The sequence below is a fragment of the Populus trichocarpa genome, chromosome 19 (assembly GCF_000002775.5).
Source record: "Populus trichocarpa isolate Nisqually-1 chromosome 19, P.trichocarpa_v4.1, whole genome shotgun sequence".
Lineage (NCBI taxonomy): Eukaryota > Viridiplantae > Streptophyta > Magnoliopsida > Malpighiales > Salicaceae > Populus > Populus trichocarpa.
This window is the reverse complement of record NC_037303.2, coordinates 3,505,504-3,526,642: the sequence shown is the minus strand read 5'-3', so window position 1 is coordinate 3,526,642 and position 21,139 is coordinate 3,505,504. Positions and strand designations below refer to the sequence as shown.

At 33.7% G+C, this 21,139-nt stretch overlaps 3 protein-coding genes across 4 annotated transcripts; 1 reads left to right on the top strand and 2 right to left on the bottom strand.

Annotated features, from left to right (window-relative positions):
• Nucleotides 1-3,214: 3,214 nt before the first annotated feature.
• Nucleotides 3,215-6,594, bottom strand: LOC7487206 (glucose and ribitol dehydrogenase). Its single transcript, XM_052449345.1, has 3 exons — nt 6,450-6,594; nt 3,903-5,815; nt 3,215-3,437 (listed from the first exon to the last, which is right to left on the bottom strand). The coding sequence occupies exons 2-3, from the start codon at nt 4,430-4,432 to the stop codon at nt 3,350-3,352; spliced, it is 618 nt and encodes a 205-aa protein (XP_052305305.1). The 5' UTR covers nt 4,433-5,815; nt 6,450-6,594; the 3' UTR covers nt 3,215-3,349.
• Nucleotides 6,491-7,504, bottom strand: LOC18108192 (uncharacterized). The gene is given in 3 exon segments (XM_052449346.1): nt 6,491-7,013; nt 7,016-7,202; nt 7,279-7,504. Coding segments are annotated over 3 exon segments (597 nt in total). The 5' UTR covers nt 7,354-7,504; the 3' UTR covers nt 6,491-6,678.
• Nucleotides 7,505-13,712: 6,208 nt separating this feature from the next.
• On the top strand, nt 13,713-17,185 carry LOC7453550 (uncharacterized). Of its 2 annotated transcripts, none has more exons than XR_002979426.2 (9): nt 13,713-14,070; nt 14,183-14,242; nt 14,388-14,435; nt 15,145-15,277; nt 15,372-15,448; nt 16,251-16,349; nt 16,441-16,511; nt 16,603-16,698; nt 16,797-16,849. XR_002979426.2 is itself a non-coding variant. In XM_006371049.3 (9 exons), the coding sequence occupies exons 1-9, from the start codon at nt 13,846-13,848 to the stop codon at nt 16,905-16,907; spliced, it is 915 nt and encodes a 304-aa protein (XP_006371111.3). In that variant the 5' UTR covers nt 13,716-13,845; the 3' UTR covers nt 16,908-17,185. The 2 variants fall into 2 exon arrangements, 1 of the variants encoding a protein (XP_006371111.3); XM_006371049.3 differs by having other exon boundaries at nt 13,716-14,070; nt 16,608-16,698; nt 16,797-17,185.
• Nucleotides 17,186-21,139: the final 3,954 nt, after the last annotated feature.

Below are 21,139 nucleotides of genomic sequence, written 5' to 3'. Positions count from 1 at the left end.
CTTTTTCTTTTCCCCCCCTTCTTTTCTCTTTCCTTTTAGAAATCCATGCATGACCCTCCAAATTTGCAAATCAACCTTTTAAGTTATTTTTCTTTTGATTTCATCCTTTTTTTTCTATTTTTTTAATCGATTTCTCAAATTTGATTTTGTTTTCAATTTCATCCTCCTTCAAGTTTTTAATCTGTCAAATTCGGTTTCTATTCTTTTGATTTTTTTATTTATGATATTTATTATTTTATTCTATTTTTCAATTTCATCCTCCTTCTTTTTTTTTATTTTTTTCATATTCAATGCTCTTTTTTTTTCAATTTAATTCTTCAATATTAAATTGGTTGAGAATTGAACTTCTTAATTAAATCCAAGTCTACAATTTCAAGGGTTGGAAATTTAGAATATCAACACAAGTTTAGAAGATTCACCTGGATCATTTGTCATGCATTGAAATAGTAAATTTATCGTTTTGTCTTACAAAGTCTTTCACACTCACCCTCTCTCAATTATTATCAATTATTATGGATTAACCACTTTTTAATTGATCGAGGTTACTTCTGTCTTTTTACATCTTTTTTTTTTCAAAAGTTAAATTACTAAAATATCCTTAAAAGCAAAACAACACTTAACTTGTGTGGGGTTCTTTTTAAATTCAGGTGCTTAATTGTAATATTAAGGACAATTTAGTATTTTAATTAATATTGATAATAATTAAAAAAAACTATTTTATTTTTTTATTTTATCTTTCGATGTTGGATTAGTTGGGAAATAGACTTCATAAGTTATTTTTGCCTTTTGCTTTGTATAGGGTTGATGCTCAAAATTACGAGCATTCATTTTTTGTAATATAATTCAGTTAAATTTGTTTTAAAATAACAAACTTATTAAAACTAGTTAAGTTTATGAATAGAGTCGCGGGGTGACCGGGGTCATCCAGTATATTGTTGTCTTAATGCTTAAAAGAAAAAGTTTTCATCTTGATGTTTTTTTATAAACCATGTTATGCTTTTACTAGTCGTCTGAGTTGTATTTGAATCCATAAAATCAATCAATTTATATCATTTCAACTCATATATAGTTTAATTAGAAACTTGTGCTATGTAAGGAGTTATGTTGAGAGATTTCAAAATTTATCTGCTTGCCCAAGTTTAATGACTTTATCAAAAAGTCTCCAAGTTCTTAATATTTTTTTATATTTAAAAAAATCATTCGACCCATAAGAGAGTGTGAGCCAATCAATTGGCCTTAGATTAGATAGAGTTCTGACAATGTAGTATCTTCTTATCTTTCCATACTTTAGATCAATTCTGTTATCATAAATATTTGATGATATTTAAAAATCCAATATGCTAAGGAATAGGGTTATAGTGTTTAGATAGTAGATGATGATCATACATTCATATCAATATTTCATTCCTATGAACTGGAAGAGTAGAGAGTTGGTGGTTGAGGTCTCAGCTCCTGCAAAACAATCATTTTGTGAAGTTTTGGAAGCCTCTGATGATTACGTCAATGACTTTATAACAAGTGATTGTAATAAATGAAGAAATAAGCTTGTAACTCTAAAAGCTAGAATGTTTGTTCTTTGTCTTTTATGATAAATGCTTTAAGAATAAAGATTATGAATAATTTACCTGAGTGGATTGAAGGGTATTTATAGCTCTTGTATTACGAACCATGTTTTTTTTTTTTCAAAGGGTCGAAAGTCTTTTTCTCTTGAACATCTTATTAAGAAAGAAATCCTTTAAATCAACATTAATGCTAATGGAAATGCCTCTTGCACTGCATTAATATTGATGAGAATTACATGTTCACATCATTAGTGCTGACAGACAAATACTAGAGCTATAGAATACTTTTAGACCATATTTCTTACACAATATTAATGTTGATGAAAATAACTATTTTGTAACATTTATGTTGATTTAAATATATTCAACTCTTAAAGAACTTTTATACACCCAGGGGTGTAGGGAAATGATTACCTTAAGCTTTCAACATCTCGAGTTAAGGGTTTTAGGGATAGCCTTACGACCCTCATATGAGGTCAATAAAGATAATCGATTATATGTTTGGATCTGAAATGATTCTAAACCCAAGGATGTTCAGTTTTGACACCTTTCTGGTTTAGATATATTTAGGCTAAACATATAGTTGAGCTCAAGAGAGTTGAGTATGACATCTTACCAGACCCACAAGCATTTAGGCTAAGCACGTAGTTGAGCCTAATGATGTTGGGTTTGACATCTTATAAGTCCTACAAGCGTTTGAGCTCAACGTATAGCTGGACCCAATGAAGTTAGGTCTGATATCTCGCTAAACTCATAGGCACTTGAGCTCAACGTGTAGCCGAGGCCAATAAAATTGAGTCCAACATCTTGCTAGACTCACAAGCGCTTAGGCTCGATGTGTAGCTAAGCCCTATAGAGTTGGGTTTGACATCTTGTCAGACCCACAGATGCTTGGGCTCAATACACAGTCGAGCCTAATGGATTTGAGTCTGGTATCTCCCCTGACTCACAAGAGTTTAGGCTAAGCACATAGCCAAGTCTAATAGAGCTGAGTCTGATATCTTACCAAACCCACAGGTGTTTAGACTCAATACATTGCTGAGCTTAGGGGTATAGAGTCCCTACCTTATCTTCAATCCTTCTATTCATGGCCTTTCAAGCAGATAAGGTTGATCCATCAATATTGATTTTGTTTACCCCATAATGTGTCATTAAAGATTTGATTGTATCTATAATTAGGATTAATCTTTCACCTTTGTTATTAAGCTCTCCTCCTTTTTTAAAGAAGTGTTTGGTGGTGGTCCTTTTTCAAAGTGTTTTTCGCTTATAAATGATCAAAATGATGTCTTTTTATTTTTTAAAATTCATTTTTAACATAAATAAATTAAAACAATCTGAGAATATATATATATTTTAAACAAAAAAAAATTAAATTTTAATCAATTTATGTTTAGACCGCACTCCCAAACAAAGAATAAAAGAGAGGATTTATTAAAAAATCATTGTTCAATATTAAAAAAACACGTAGATATAATAATAAAGATTAAATTATATAAAAATTTGAGACAATTGGATGAAACAATACTAGCATCTTTATGTGATTGTAAAGATTCAAAGATTTCAAATTGGATAAATTTTTTTTTAACTATGCAACTAATAATTCTCACTTGAAAATAGAAGAAAGATGGCAAGAAGACAGAAGAAAGATCATCTGAAAATACAAGAAAGATCAAAGCAAACCGACCTCTAGATTAGTATTTATTTTAGTTTTGTGCAAATTCGTTAGATTTGTAAACAGAAGGGAAAATCTAATTTACAACCTCTCCTAGTAATTTGCCAAGCGCACTTCACCGGTCATTTCTGCAATAAACCACCATACTTCCATGGCGAGCCAAAAGAGCAGCAAGCAATATCAAGCATTGACAATAACACCACCTGCAATGTAAACAAGATCCAAAATCTGTAACTATTTAGGTGGTGCCCAGTGGTAAGAGCTTGGGACCAAGAGATTTGCTCTCTCTGTGGTCTCAGGTTCGAGCCCTGTGGTTGCTCATATGATGGCCACTGGAGGCTTACATGGTCGTTAACTTCAGGGCCCGTGGGATTAGTCGAGGCGCGTGCAAGCTGGCCCGGACACCCACGTTAAACTAAAAAAAAAGATCCAAAATCTGTAAATAACCTTAGAAACAAACAAACAAATAAATAAGCATAAAAGATACAGTGGCACCCTCAGTTGAACTGTAGTCCAGCAACTCTGCACTTCCTCCATAGGCAGCAAGAGATGTTGTGTTGATAATAAAACTTCCTGCTTTCATATGCTTCAAACAATGCCTTTATACCAATTAGAAACAAAAAGATCAAAGCAATAGGCAAATTGTTTCCGCAGTTTTTCTCTCTTACTTGGTCAGGAAGAAGTAACCAAAGATGTTGGTTCTAAACAGCCTCTCAAGCCAAGCCTCGGTGACCTCTTCCAGTGTTGTACTATAATGTTGTACAGCTGCATTGTTCACCAGAATATCTATCCGCCCATATTCGCGCACTACATGATCAACAACACTCTTGCAATTATCTTCGATGCTAACGTCTGAAGGTATTGCCCCAAGTATCAGCTTCAGGGCGTCAACCTTATCTCTATCCTCTATGCCTTCCACATATGTAAAGGCCCCTCTAGTGCAAAATGATAGCGAACAGAGCAACCTTTCCCTGCCACGAAATTGAATATATAGTAGGTATTTCATCTGCTGTTCCGATTGGAAAACGATAAGTAAACAGAAAAACTGAAGTGCAGAACAATGGTGAACTTGAAGCTTGTTAGAGGGCTTGTAGTCAGGGTTGATGTGTTGTGGAAGTGGGTGCATGGGATATTCTTTGCCTGGCTGTTGTGGTTGAGTCTGTGGTGGAAACTGAAGCTTTTCCTTCTTGGTTGCCATCCTCTGTCACGGCCACAAGGTATTGGATACTTGTTCTTGTCCAAAAAGAGACAGAAACAACCAAAGAGGGAACCGTTTCAGTTGCATGGAGAGCAGCTTGCAATGAAAGGATTTTTACAGACAATCAAGCAAGCCAGGTGCCAGGTAGAACGGAAGAGGACAGTGATTGAAGAGGAGGGTCTGCAAAGTGTCTTGTTAATTGCCAGGTGTGCAGCCCATCTCGCACGTGTTTCATTGATGATTTTCAAGTCAGGACGTTGCTCGTGATTCCATCAATAAAAAAGCAGGAATCTAACTTCTGTTTGTGATGGGAAAACAGAGAGGGGAGAAAGGTAGAAACTTCAGTTTTGAAACAGAGGCTGGCAGCTTTTGTGTTATAATGCATACAATATGATTTTACCCTAAACTCAACCTTAAATTTAACATAAAACAAACTCTAAACAACCCCAACCTCAAACTAAATCTTCACCAAACCTTAAACTTGATATTTTAATATTATTATTTTTTTGTTAATTATAATCCCAAATTAATATGTGTTATTTTTAAATATTATTTTTATTTATTAATTATAAAGATAATTAATAATAAAAATAACGAAACATAACAATGTATATTTTTTTACATGTAAATAGCTTATTTGAAATTTTAAACAATTTGTTCATGATACTCATGTATTCACCTGTAAATTAATGACTTAAAATTATAATTAAAGTAATAATAATAAGAAAAACTCATAACTAAAAAAACAATACAACATAATAATACATTTGACATTTGAATCTATTTATATCTTCTACGATGAATCTATTTATATCTTCTACGACAATGATACATCAAACCATTCATCAAATCTACACTTTGAAGATTCATGATGATTAAAATCATGATTCAAAACGGAAATTTTATTTAAAACTGTGATTGGGAATAACAATACTTTTCAAACAGTATCATTCTCCCAATACTTTTCAAACAGTATCATTCTCCTGAAATTTTATGCGAACCGTGTCATTTTTCAAAAAAAATCCAAGTTCTATCTTAAGTCTTGTCCTTGGATTGTTAACTTTTGTAGCTATTGGTATAACTAGTCCTACACAGTAAGAAACTACCCGTGGTTGGCCAAGAAAAATAACCAATTGTTTGTAAATATCCAAAAAGAAAAAACTTGATAATGCCCCACCAGCACAATCGTAACTATATATCCCATCGAGCATGTTATGGTCCTTTGGGAATAATCCGCCTGTGTTGAGCAACAGGAACATTGTACTTCATACATGATTGGTTTGATGCTTTGATACTTTAACAGGCTGTTTCGAAATGGTGCAGGTATACTATTCAAAAGTCACTGCAGCTATAGCAGAATCTCCAGCATATCTATCGCATAAACTGCAATACATGCTTGTTCCATAAGTCTCAGAAACAAGTAAGATCATACGACACAACTTGGCAGGAGAGGACAACGGGAATCAATATCACTGGCTTACAACTTGCATGCATCAAACAGTATTATCTGGAGCAAGTTCATCAAAGAGAGAAAAACACAACTGCAGCATTTAAACCAATTCCTAAATTCAGATATGCAAAATCTAAAACAATCTAAGCAAAAGCATTTTATGCACTGGGGATAAGGGTGTTGGTGACAGGGCAGGCTGCTTTCATGAGCTGTGGCCTTCTTTCGTTTTCTGCTCTATGCATCATTCAGTTCATTTTTCATAGACACAATGGACATACAACAGAGGAAGTCCTCCACAGCTGAACTTATGTTAGATGAGCAGGGAATAAAACAAACCACATGCATCATATTCATGAAATCTGATGCGGGCATGTCACAATACCGAATCATAAATCAACATTGCCGTCTCTATGCCATTATGCAGCTAACATTGTTTTATCTTGTGTTCAGAAAACAAAACTGCTATTAGTAACCCATTTTGGAGCAGGAGGTATCAAGGCAAGACAAAAGAACAAGTGGCCCAAATTAGTGTTCAAAAAGCATCGATCGAAAAGGCCAGTTTCATACCTTCAAATAGACTTTGGCCTTCCCCTGACTGGAGTCTGGAGTAAATACAAGAGAGACATAGGTATCATTCGCAATGACTTTAGGGTTACTTCAGAAAAATTTGCACAAAATAATTTACACACTAGCATTTGATTTAATCTCATCAAATTGAAGTTACTTAGAAAGCTACTAAACTAGTCCAAATAACCAAATATTGAAAAATGTACCAAAACTATATCTTCCCTGTGCTTCAATTACCAGAACCACCAAATAGGGACCAGTCATTGACTTTGAAACTAGAAACAGCAACCTTAAAAACCTCAGACATGGGCAAGAACCCAGACTGCGCAGCAGGAAGTAAGCCGGGGCCAACAGCGGAAGCACTTTCACTCAAAGGGCTAATCAAAATGGGCTCATGAGCCACAACGAGAACATCAGTCCCAGCATTCTTAAGTCGAAGATTGGCCAAATAAACCCGCACAACATTCTGGGCTTCCCTTCCTTGTCGTCCTTTGGAAATCCCCATCTGCCCAATCGCTGTTGTAAAAAGAGCTGAAGAATCCCCAATGGGAACCTCAACCACCCTGACTGGTCAACCAGAGTAAACCCTTGGGCGTCTTGCTCATTCGCGAGGTCTTGAAGAAACCAAACGGCGCTTCCATTGTCGTTGATATCAGGCTTCAAATCTAGTAGCTCGAAAACCAAGCTTTCATCTCGACTTGGGTCCGCGAATACTTCTTGATGGTCTGGAACTTGTCGAATATTGCTAACATCCTGCAACATAAAAACAGTTTCTTTTGTAAATCAATGGCATAAACAAAAATAATAATAACAATAGTAATGAGCTGACCTGGAATCTGACAGGGAAGGTGCTGGAAATAGCACCGCCAAAGAGAGGGCGGTCGGTGGAAATATCCTCCGGCATTAGCACTAGAAATGATGACAATAATCAAGTGCTGCTGCTGCTTGCTGCTGGAGGGCTGTGAACAGGGAGGAAGAAGAGTGCAGAAACTTCGCCGTCTGTGAGTTGGTTTATATGGGGGTTCCAGGGGCGTATATACGCCGCCGCTTCGGCCGTTACTAAAAAAAATAAAATTCTGTGCCTTCTTTACTATTGATTGAAATAATATTTTTTATAATAATGTTTTTATTTATTTTTATCTTTTAATATTATATATTATATTTACTAGGTTATTTTATTTGTATTTATAAATTATGGGTTTGACGAGTTAACCTGATTTATTTTTTTATTTTTTTTTAATTAATTTTTTTTCAGTTTAATTTTTTAATATTGGATTAATTGAGACTTAGATTTTATGATTTGTTTTATTTGCTTTCTATTAGGCTATTTTAATCTCATAACTAGAGAATAATCCTTAATGGATTAACCTAAGTTGACCAGGATTATTTTTTATTTTTTTTAATTAATTTTTTTTTCAATTGCATCATTTAACATTAGATCAATTGAAAATTGAGTTTCATAATCTATTTTGATTTGTTTTCTATAGAGATATTTTGGTTTCATGATTGAGGTTATGAGTTTTGACATTTTAACCTTGGTTAAATCGAGTCATTTTTTTTATTTTCTTTCTAAGAGGTTGTCCATGTCTCATTACTCGGGTCATGGGTCCTTTAACATTGGATTTTATTTTTATTGGGTTGTCCCTGTCTCATGACCCGGACCGCGGGTTTAGCGGGATAACCTAATTGACTTCTATTTTTTTAATTGGCATTTTTTTTTCCAAATTCATCATTTAATATTGTGTTTCATTGGGAATTGAGCTTCATAACTTATTTCGATTTAGTTTTTATAATGCTTAATGGGTCAATTCCGACTGACATGACTCATTTTTTGTGTTGTTTTTAATTAATTTTTTACAAATTTCATCATTTAATATTGGGTCCGACAGGATCGATTGAGAATTGAGCTTCATAATTTGTTTGATTTGCTTTATATAAGGTTATTTTAGTCTCGTGGTTAGAGTCATGATTTTGGTAGGTTAACTAAGATTAAATCAGGTCTTTTTTTTCTATGAGATTATCTTGGTCTTATGACCTAGATCATAGGTTTGACAGATTGACTCAAAATATTTTTTTTATGTTTTATAATTGAATTTTTTTTTTGTAATCTTATCATTCAACATTAGAATAATTGAGAATTGAACTTTATGATTTGTTTCGGTTTACTTTCTATGCGGTTATCTCGATCTTATAATAGGTCGCGAGTTTGACTGATTAACTAGGGTCGCTATTTTAGATCTATTTTTAATTGATTTTTTTTTCAATTTTATCCTTCAACATTGAGTTGATTGAGAATTAGGTTTCATAATTTGTTTTGATTTGTTTTTAAAAAGTTATCATAGTTTCATAATCTAGGTCGTAAATTTGACATGTTAACTCGATTTAACACAAGTCAATCCAATAAGTTATAGAGGACATGCACAGGAAGAAAGTATAGTATTTTGAGTGTTTCACTTAGAAATTTGAGATTTTTGGAATGAGGAGTAATGGTGTTCTATCTTCAATTGATGTTATCAATTTATACTGTCTTCAAAATGAGCCTCTTTGCTTGCACTCTTTTTGCATATATTGAGGAAGCTATATAAACAATTACAATTGAAAACAAATGAATTGTGTTATCTTTGAATCATCTGATGTAGCCAATTTGGTTTTATGTTGTTTGAGGCATTTCTCACAATAAACTGTAAAACTGATGTGTTTGATTGCTATCGTACAAGTTTCTGAAGAAATTTCTAAGTGATTATAGGTTCTTTAGAGAGTAGAAGCTTGTAGCTTTCCCAGCATTGTCATGAGCTTTAGAGCCCTCCATTAAGAGTGATAATTACATGATATTGTTATTTGTATTAGGGAGACCAAGTTCATTCCTTGAAGAGTGGTGTATATAGCATTGAAGAGACTACATCTATTCCTTATAAATTGGTTCATAGCATTGTGGAGATCACATCTATCCCTTAAAGAGTGGTGCATATAGCACTGGGGAAACCAAGTCATCCCTCGAAGAATGGTATATATAGCATTAGGAAGACCAAATCCATCCATTAGAAAGTGGTGCATATAGCACTAGGGTAGACTACATCTATCCCTTGGAGATTAGTGAATATAGCATTGGGGAGATCATATTTATCCTTTGGAGAGTGGTGCATATACCACTAGAAAGATCACATCTATCCCTTAGAGAGTGGTGCATACAATACTGAAAAGATCACATCTATCATTTAAAGAGTGGTGCATATAACACTAGGGAGATCACATCCATCCCTTGGAGAATGGTGGGGCTACCGCCCTTAGGGATCACCTGGAGAAAATAAAAGGTCATTTTGAATAGGTCATTCATATTTAAGAAACTTACATTCTTATCAAGGATTATACATCTTGAGGTGATTTGAGTGATAGGTATGAGAGAGGCTCTTAGGAGGAAACATATCATATAGGTGGGACTAAGATGTTAGTTTTGGATCCTTGATTACTTCACTTGAAAAATCATTGACGGTGGTTGTCCTTATTAAAACAAGGAGGTCAATGTGAAGTAAACTGACATCTTCAACCCGTATATGATTTCCCATGAATTGCTTTACTTTGGACAAGCTTCTATCTAGTAAAATATAAAGTTTTCTCTAGAGAGCATGTTCCCTTACTCTTCTTATTAAGGCTACTAGCTCAATCAATTCTTCCATCTTGAGCATCTTCACGTTGAATCTCTTTAAATATGCTCGTATAGACTTACCCTCTTGTTTAACAATACTGAAAAGCTTTGTGGAGGTTTTCTTAGTGGGTATGCTGGTGCTAAAGCACACCACTAGCTTGGCACATAGGTAACTGAAACCTTCAATAGAGTTTGGTTCTAGATTGTTATACCAAGCTCACGCAGATCCTCTGAAGGTTTTAAGGAATATCTTGCATATTGAGTCATGGTCTTGGATGATCAACTCCAAACTATTGCATATATTTTGCACGTGTTCCCTTAGATCGACCAAGCTATCACAATTGTCCAAACTCATATTCATGGAAAAGTAGTCCTTATGGAGTCGAGTGTTCAAAATACGTTTGGACAAATGAGAAACCCTTAATTGATGGAGACTATAAACATTTCTCTAGGTATGCTATGCAAATATTGTCTCCTAGCTCTTTGTCTATTGGGCTATTGAGAGCTTAACATAGAATGGCAATTACAATGACCAGTGTCCATCCCATACTAACTAGGAGGAGTACGTTCAGAGTATTTTCTCTATGCATGGGTGTGATAATGACAGGAGTGATCCATTGAGGAACTTTCATGAATGTTATTTTGTCTAGTCTCCTATAGGTAGTGTAATCGTCTACGAGCTCATGGTGTAGCTGGTGGCCGTAATGCTAAGATATTGTGTTGTTGAAGGTGCTAAGATTTGTTGGGGTGACAAGGTCTAATTTTGCCCTCGGGTTATCAACACGGCCTGGGTGAGGAGTTGCATCTAGCTAGTGAGTTGTTGAAGCTTTTGTTGGGTAGGAGTGTATGCGGTAATAAGTTGATTTGTCTTGCGTCCTAGCCTAGATATTGGTTGTGTGCCATGAAAATGCTAAAAACAAGTTTTAGGAAAATCAATTTCCCACAAATAACGCCATTGATGAGGTTCTAAAAATCCAACTAGCCTAGTAATAAGGCTCCCAGGTTGGATAATCGGTTAATCAATTGGTCCTAGCAATATCATTCATTCTCCCTAACCAAGGTGGCTTCTGGCTAGTACTTGTAAAAGGTTCCTTTTGGTGGAGGTGGAGACTCTCATATGCTTAAATAAGTATTGTTTTAGAGAGAGAAAAGTATAATAATGTTTTAGAGAGAGATGCTCTGAAAATATATATGCAGTAGAGGATGAAGATTGTGAATCTTTGTTCTGAAGGTCTTATGGTGTATTTATAACTCATAAGTCTTGTTCTTTTGTAAATAGGAGGGTTTACAATGTAATTATCCTGATAGCATTTAATGAGGGATAAATATCTCTTACATCTGTATTAATGTTTAATAGGAATATGATGGGTCCTTTGATGACTTTTATTACATCTAAAAAGGTGTAATCTTACCCTGATAACATTTAATGAGAGATAAATATCTCTTATATCTATACTAATGTTCGATGGAAATATGATGGGTTTTTGGAGGACTTTTATACACCTAAAAGGTGTAAGGAGATTATGATCTAAGACGATAAATGTAGCTAAGCTATAGAGACTGAGTTCTTCCTTGAGATTAGACCCGGAGAAGGCTAGTCATTCATTTGGGCGTGCCAAGGAATGATGATCATTCTCTTGGGCATACCCAATGGAAGATAGTCGTTACCTTGGACTTGGCTAACTACCAAGTTCAAGTGACTTGAGTCTGACATGTTTGCTAGTCCCATGTTGTCTTAGACTTGGCTGCTTGCTAAGTCCAAATGTGTTGGACTTGGCAAACTGTCAAGTTCAAGTATCTTGGGTCTAGCATGTTTATCAGATCCACATTACCTTGGACTTGGCGGACTGCCAAGTCCAAATGCCTTGGGTCTGACATGTTTGTCAGATCTACGTTACCTTGGACTTGGCAAAATATCAAGTCCAAGTGTCTTGGGTCTGACATGTTTGCTAGATTTATGTTACCTTGAACTTGACTGACTGTTAAGTCCAAGTGCCTTGGGTCTGACATATTTGTCAGACGTACATTGTTTTATTCCCTTGGACATGCCAAGGGAGGATGTTCATTCCCTTGGGTGTTCCAAAAGAAGATGTTTATTTTCATGGGCGTGCCAGGAGCATGCTCGAGGCCTGACACACTGTCAAGCCAAAAGCGTCTGGGTTTTGGCTGGCGCCGGACCCAGCGTGCCAGGGCTTGACATACTGTAAAGCTTAGTCACGGCTGGGTCTGGCTAGCGCTCTAAACCTAGCATTCCCGAGGCTCGATACACTACCACCCACTCCGCTTGACTCAGGAAACCTTCTCATTCGACAGGTCGATTCTGATGGGATACTTTCAGGACCCTGTTTTGTGGCAGAGTTTCGATTATCCACATAAAATGATACTGCCTGTGATGAAACTACGCTTAAATCTTAAGACTGGGCAGAACTGGACATATAATTCATGGTTAAGTGAAAGAGTTTCTGCTCCCAGTGCGTTCACGCTAGGCCTGTGGGCTCGCTTCTTCAAGCTCCGGTTTCTGGTTTTCATTTTGATAGGAACAGTAGGTGCTTGCTGCTCGCATGCCGTCTACTAAACGAGCCTTCACTTCACTGCCCGTCCGGCACCTTTCCAAGTGGTGTCAATAATAATTCTCCAGACAGCTTTACAAAACATAATGATTAATTGTCAAAATTTCTGATAATAATAATAGAGGTTCGGTAATTAGCAGTTAATCAATTAATTAATATCATGGACTCATTTACTAAAGTTAAACACCTTAATTTCCAAAATATATAGCTAGCGCTCAAGCATCTCATTCTAATCTCATTTTATGATTATCTTCTTATTTATCAGATCTAAATATATTTATAAAATATATATAAACTTAAAAATAAAAACATAAATGATGTTATATACTAAAAATACATATTAAATTAGAAATTTTCCACAATTAACATGGATATATAATTTTGATTTTGATAGGTAAATTTTTAAAACTTATTAAAATATTGAACTGATTTTAAAAAGTTACACAGGATCACACGCAGGTAATTATGCCATTACCAGAAAAATATTTGATACCGATTAGTGGGTATTGTTGAGAAATTTTATTGGAAATGAAGTAATTAATTCTGTGAATGATTTTATTTATATATTATATTGTATTAAAAAAATCTAAATATTCTATAAATATATTTATATAATATAAATATATATTTCAGGTTAAATTTAAAGGATTTTAAATGGAATGTGACAACATTTATATATATTTTTTTTAATTTAACGTGGGTGTCCGGGCCAGCTTGCGCGCACCTTGACTAATCCCACGGGCCCTGAAGTTAACGACCATGTAAGCCTCCAGTGACCATCATATAAGCAACCACAGGGCTCGAACCTGAAACCACATAGGGAGCAAACCTCTTGATCTCAAGCTCTTACCACTGGATCACCACCTAGATGGTTACAATATTTATATTTTATTCATTATCTATTTAGTCTAAAAAATATATTTCTATTTAAATTACATCCAATCCGTAGAGTTAGGATTAAATTGTAAATCCGGCAAAAAAAGAAGAAGCAAAGCCACCTTATCCACCATGTTCTTGGGTCCCATTATATTAGAGTCCGAAAACCTCAAAAATATCAAGAATTTGATACCCCAGATATTCTTCTTTTCTTTCAAAACACACGAAAGTACTAAACTACTTCTACGTATCAGGATTCAGAACTCCAGTTGCTGACACATTTAACGGAACTGAAACTGAAGCACAAATGTCTTCTCTTCTCCTACAACCTCTGCCAACTCTCACTTCTTCCTCTTCTACACTTCTCTTTCTCCAAAATCAACTCCATAGCTCTTCTCTAACCTCTCTTAAAAGACCCAAAAAAATTCTCCTTTCAAAACCTCTCAAAATCCCGTCTTTTGCTCTCACAGAGTCCTCAGACTCTCCTCAATCTCTTGACCCTTCTCCGCAAACCCTCCTTCAAGAGCTCTCGGTAAGCACCCACATACAAACATATATTCGTATGTACCATCATGTTATACATTTTCTGGAATTGCAATTTGTTATAGTGATTTTTGTTGTGTTTTTGTCATATGGGGTTGCAGGATTGCTTTGATCTTCCACCAGATTTTTTCCAACAATTACCGAGTGATCTTAGATTAGATGTGAGTTCAATTTGTGTTTTGTTTCTTGCTGGGTTTCGTTTCAAGGCTACTTCTGTGATGTATTTAGTTAATTGTAGTTCTTGTTAGAGGTTGTCGCATATGTCAATTGAGAGAATTTATGTTTGTGCTATATTTGTGTTTGTAGTTAAATGATGCAGCTTTTGATCTTTCGAATGGACCGGTTCTTGATGAGGTTAGTTGTTCTTGGTTGTTGCCTTGATACTAATAAATGATCCAACGAAAGGTTCTGTTTTTATTCTCTTTTTGTGCATGTCATCCTTGCTAAGATTCTCTGTATTGCTCCAATTTTATTGCATGCCGCCGAAGGGATGTTTTTATTGCGTTTTCATTCTATGAAGTGTTGGGAATTAATGATTTTTGTTTGCTGGGAAATTGGAAAGTTATGGTTTATTAAACTTGACTTTTCACTGGGCTTTGAAGCATTGATGTTGGCACATTGCTGTTTTTTCTAAGCATCATTAACCTAGCAATGGTATTCTTTCTGTATGCCTCTATCCACAAGGTTAAGAACAAGACACTTCATACGAGAATGGCAGTTCACATGAAAACCAGATTCTTAATTGATTGTTTTCGTGCTCCACTGTTTTGATTACACAAAGGAGAAGTACAGTAGACCAAATGGCAGGACTCCAGGCAACTATGCCTTTGAGCTTAAAGAATCTATATATATATATATATATATATATATATATAAACCCATTATGAGTACATAATTAAGCTGTACCAAGTTGTTGCAATAAGAACTGCAGGTATAAGTGACCAGTTGGCTTTCAACTATTTCTCATTTTAGGGGTCCTCTATGTTTGTCTATATCTGTACTGTTGCTGACTACAATGAAAAGCATTTTTTTGCTGAGAGTGCTTTTGGCGGTAACTTTTTAGTGCGGTAGAGAGCTGGGAGAAATCTTGTTAAATCTCTCTCGAGCATGGGAGCTGGCTGACACATCAACTTCCCGAACTTTAGCGAGCAAGTTGCCTGTGCTGGAGAGCTCTTTAACAAACAATGCTAAATCAGGCAAGAATAGGAGCATTCATAACTGACATTGGATGAATGGTTTAAGAGTTTGTTCTGAATCTGAAGCTTTTACTCCTTTTTTATACTGGTTTAGCATTTGGCAAACGTTTAGTATCTGCTGGAAGGAGGTTCCAGTCCATGGGACAGTATGGTCAGGGTGAACTGCAAAAGGTACTTCATCTAACTTCAAAGCTAATCTTGTGCTTTCAATATTGTTATTTATGTTATTTAACTCCAAATGTATCATTGAAAACCTTTTTGTGGAGGATACAGCATGTGGGATAAAAATCAACTGCAATATTAGTTGTGCTAAATGTGTATTTTGTTTTTAACTTACATTGGTGTCAATTATCCTTCTGAATTTCGTATTCGAACTTTAAAATCAAAGCACTGTTTGCCTCAAGAGTGGAGCATGCCAAGATGTCAACTTGAAACCCTGTTGACACAATCACTAGCAGTTATTTCGTTGCTTCTTTGCCAGATTATGATTGTTTGGACATGTCTTGTAGTTTGTCCTTTCAAACTATATGCATCTTTTTTTCTGATTTGAACAAGTGTAAAGGATTTCTGTATCTCGGCACAATTGTCAAGGTTCACAGACTCCATTTTTGGTTGCCCTTCTTGTGCTGCTTTGAGTTGAAGATTCCAGGTATCATTGTATCCAGGTTATGCAAATTAGTCTGTTTAGGACATACTTTCGCTTTGGAAATTACTCGTCTGAGATCAATTTCTTACCCCTTCGCAGTCTCTTGACAAAAGTAAAATAGCAACAGTTTTAATTGCTACTGGAAAGCTTTGTTGAAAGAACAAGGAATGTAATTTATGCGAATTGTAGCTTACCTTATATCATATTCATAATTTATGTTTAGCGAGTTCATCAAAACAGTCATTTCCCTTTACACGGGATCTTAGTCCCACTAGAGATTGTGTTTCTGAAGTAACGCAATTTATTAACACCACTCAACCATTATAGATTGCAAAAACAATGATCACAACAGGAAAGCTGCTTTCTGCAAGTTCAATATCAACAGCAACTGATGAAGAACCGAAGAAAGAAACAAGAGTCCTGAAGGTAGCTGATAACTCCCTGTTTAATGGGATATTTCCTCAAAGAGACGCATTATAAATGAAATGTATAACAACAATGTGAATCCCATCCGCAGTTTGGAGACCTACAGATTGAAATAACACCCGTGAAAGCTAATATTGGGGCTGTCATTGCACTTGTGTTTGGGTAAATATTCCATTTGAACTGTCAGTTACCTTTTTCAACGTTTTATTTCACAACAAAGAGGAGAAACATTTTTAAACATCCAATTTTTAAGTGTAGGATTCTTTCATGGGAACTAGCTCAAGGCATTCAAAGCAGTCCAGAGAGTTCATTGGAGTATGCAAATGGCAATGCTTTACTGCTGGCTAAGGTTCTGGAAAAATGCAAAATAGATTCTTATTCCCTCTGTTCCTCTTATAACATATTGATAATTAAGGCGTGCTAAAACCTGAAATTTTCTGGATGCAGTCTCTGAGAGGAACTCTACTTGCCCTTTGCTACTCATCAACCTTACTGTCTGCTTGTACCACTGTGGGACTTTTCTTTCTGGCAAGACAAGTTAAGTCGAAGGAAAATTGAGCTTTCAGCCCACTTCCACTAAAAGTGATGACATGAAGGTCTTGGTATTTTTTCTAACAATGGAAGCACAGAACTACTCCAGCATGATGTCATAATTGCCTAATCCTTTCTTTATTTTTTGACCTACCTCTGAAAGTGTACAAGGCCATATGAGCTAAAAAGTTCTGCTGTCTGCATTTTGCCTTATGTTTTGTAAAGCAAAGGTCTCAAGACTTCTTGTATGCAGATTTACGTTATAGTTGTACAGCCAATATATATAAGTGCATACCTTCCTTTTATATTTATATTTGTAATAGTGGGTCTCTCACTGTTTCTTTGTTTTCTCCCTGAACAAGGTGTCTTGGTAATGAATTTAGGCTTGAAAAATAATGAAAAATTCTGATCAACCAAAAGTCCGAGGCACAGATGATTAGGATGTAGAACTTGTACCGGAATTTTTTTTCTATCCATTTACAGAATTTACCATTAGTTCTACGTCTTGCACAGACTCGATCATCAGCTATTGGCTGACAAATGGTTTGCAATAATTTTCACCCCTCCAGCACCAGGTTCTTGCCATGAGAGGGTTTTTCTTTCTTTGTTTCATTCTTTTACGGATTAAAGAATTTTATGTGCTCTTGAGCCAGCATCAGACCCTGAATTTCCCCCCTAATTGATGCCGACTACAGCAAATTTCCTGATTCAATACATTAGTATCTGATGAATAGATGAGCTTGCTTGAGGTCACGTCTGTAAGATGAATTGAAAATGACCAGTTAAATTTCTAGAATTTCTAATTCTCTTTTGACATTGATTATGAACTTCAATGATGGTTAAGGAAATTGTTATGCTAATGGATGCGGCAATTAGCTGGCTACTGCTTACAATAATGCATCTGATAAAGTCATCCAGAAAAATGACAGGAAATACATTGACAGCTGTTGAAATCGAGGCGTGCATGGAGTAAAAGCAATGAACTATAAACTTACTGTAGTCTGCTTTCATGGACCTGACATTGCTATTTACATCAGAAGTGCCATGAATCTCACAGAGAGAAACAGAATTCATCTGAAACATGCATGCATGTACTCAATTCCCTTGCATGCTGATGTCTCAAAACTCCAGCATCCCATGATTTCATTTCAAACACATTAAAACTCTGCTTGAAATGCATTTCTCTGCGATGAATCTTTGCCATGCAGGTGGTCCGGTTCCTAACACAACTTTTTCTCCCTTTTGTTTTCAAATTGAACTGATTGTTGGTGATTTTACAGATAGTAATTGTTTAGTTTAAATTACATGCAAATTTATAGATCAAAGTAAAAATAATTAAACTTGTAATAAAGTTAAAACAAAACTCTAGTTTATATACAAAGTATATAGTAGAATATTCAAAGTTGCAATTGAATCAAACAAAAACATTATCAAATAACTAAGAATTTTTTGAGGTCAATTTCTTATCTTCTCATATATAATTTATTTTAAATAAATTAATATTTCATATTAAATATTTTTGTTGAAAAATATTTTTAAACAAATTATTAACTCTAAAAGTAAATAAACCCTACTTTTAATTTTACCTCAAATGTATCTATTAATCTAGATGATCATAAAAGATCGTGTTAGCTAACATAATCTCCTATTTTGACCTAGAGTTAACGTTCTTAACTTGAATTATTGTTCTTCATTTAAGACAAGCAAGAAGTTGCGTGAGTTGGCTGAAATTTTAAGCTTTATATTTAAATAATTGGGTTGGATAATTTTTTTCAATAAAAAAGATAAATATATAAGCTTTTCCAATATATTTTTGAGACAAAAGAATCATAATTTTAAATTGGAAAGTTGGTGCTTTTATTTAATTAAATAACTTAAGAATTATTTATACCAATAAATAAAAAAATTATTTTAACTTGGAAAAACAAAAGACAAATAACGTTAACCATAAATTAGGATAACATGGGTTACTCAAACTAATAAATCACGCTAACCCTATAAAAAAACAAAATAAAAATAAAAAAATAAAAAATAAGAAGTCGAATTTCCAACCATTCTAATATTAAAAGATAAAATAAATAAACAAATTTGAAAGAAAAACAATAACAAAAAAAAAAAGTAAAACATTGTGGATTATTAATGTAATCCATAGTGCAATAAGTGTGGATAAACAATAGTTTCCTACATCCTTTAGTTTGGTTGCCCAGTGAGCCTCACCAACATTTTTTCACTTGAACAAGAAAGTCCAAGAGACAATTATGTTTTTAAAGAAGTGAGAGAAATTTGATAATCAGGTTAAATCTTGATTAGTTTGATAATATAATATAAAAAAAATAAGACAGCAACAAAAAAGAAATATTGCCCTGAGCAAACCTGTGGAAAGAAAATAAGATAAAAAAAATGTTAATCCTTGTTAATTTTTTAAACTCGTGATCCAAGTTATCAGAGCGGAAGCACTATACATGAAAAGATCATGAAGTCCAATCCTTAGGAAATAAATCGTTGAAGGATTAGATAAAGAAAAATCCTCAAAAAATAGTCAATTAAAAGAATGAGAATTAAAATTAAGATAAAAAATAAATTAAAGGGAAACAACAATTTTTAGATTTGAGAGTTAAATCAAAAGGAATAAAAACATTAACAAAAGGAAAAAAAACCAATAGAATGAGGTCCAAAATAAATAAATAAAAAAAGAAACAACACACTATAAACTTGGATTGAAATGTGAAATTTAAAATAATAAAACTTTTATAAAAGGGTTAAGAAAAAAAAATAAAAAATATAATGAATAAGAATCAAGTTGAAAACATCAATACATGATGAAAAAAAATAAAATTGAACATATATAATTTTACAACTTGTATGTAAATGTAAATTGAAAAACTATGCATGAATATAATTAAATAAATTAAGAACTATTGTATAAATAAATTACAATAAAAAAGTCATTAATGATAAATAAAAACAAAATTAGAAAAAATAAGAAACAAATAATAGATCAAGATATTTAATTTCATAATACAGGTCATTTACCTGATTGTATTTAATGAATTTGTTTATTAAAATAAATTTGTAATAAAAATCAACACACACACAAAATTTATTGAATAAAATAAAAAGAAAAAAAACATATTATGCAAGGTTTCACATATTAAAAATATTATAAAAATAAATATTTTTTATTTCTAAAAATAAATTTAATATATATAAAATAAAAAAATTACAAATGATAAATATTAACCTCTTAAAAAAATTAAATATATCCAATATAATTAAAAATTAATTGCTAATTAAAAAAGGCTAAATAAGAACACATAAAAAATCACAGAGAAGTAAAATACAAACTTAATTTAAAAAAAATATATAAAAAAAGCTTAAATTAAAAAAAATAATCAAAACTAACTATACATACATACATACATACATATAAAGAGAAGAACAACGCCAGGCCAAGTGCTTGGCATGTGAATAAAGGCACCGCACATGAGTTTGTAATCTCAGGCCCACACTCGCAGGCCTTTATTTATTTTTATATAAGTTAATGGGAGCAGATAACATATCATCCACTACTTCAATTTAAAAACAAGTAGATGACTCATTATCTCAATTTCCTAGATTCTGACCACTACAATAGCTGGAAAATCTGGGTTATTTTTTTTTTCATACAAAAATTCATTTACAGCCCAAAACACCACATGAACCATGTTAAACCAATGAAAACCTTCAGAAATACAAAAAACCGCTTCAAAACTCAATATCAACTCAAAATTAAAAATCTTTCTTAACTTGAATTTGTTTTTCTATACACTTTTAAAGTAAAAAAAAAAAAACTTAATTTGAACTTTTCTTATTATATAGAATCATTTGGAACAAAACTCCACTATTTTGGTGGCCAAATATAATCACTTCAGTCCTCTCAGTTTCAATTCAATCATCTCTTAAAAACATGTAATTATGTGCTGATTTGAGCTTAAAAAAAACTCAATTGTGCGAAGAAAAAATTTAAAGATCAAATTAGAAATTTTTAAAAAAATCTTCACTCCAATCCATAGTGATTTATGGATGATGAACAATGATCTCAACTTCAGCGAAAACACCATATATTTTAGCTTTATAATAATAATAATAATAATATAATGTGGTTCTTGTTATAGAAAATCTCTAAGAAATCTTCAGCTTGTGAACAGACCGTTTCTGTAATAAACTTGCAGCCAAGTAAGACATCATCTTCATTTAATAATTGAGATTATAGTTGGATT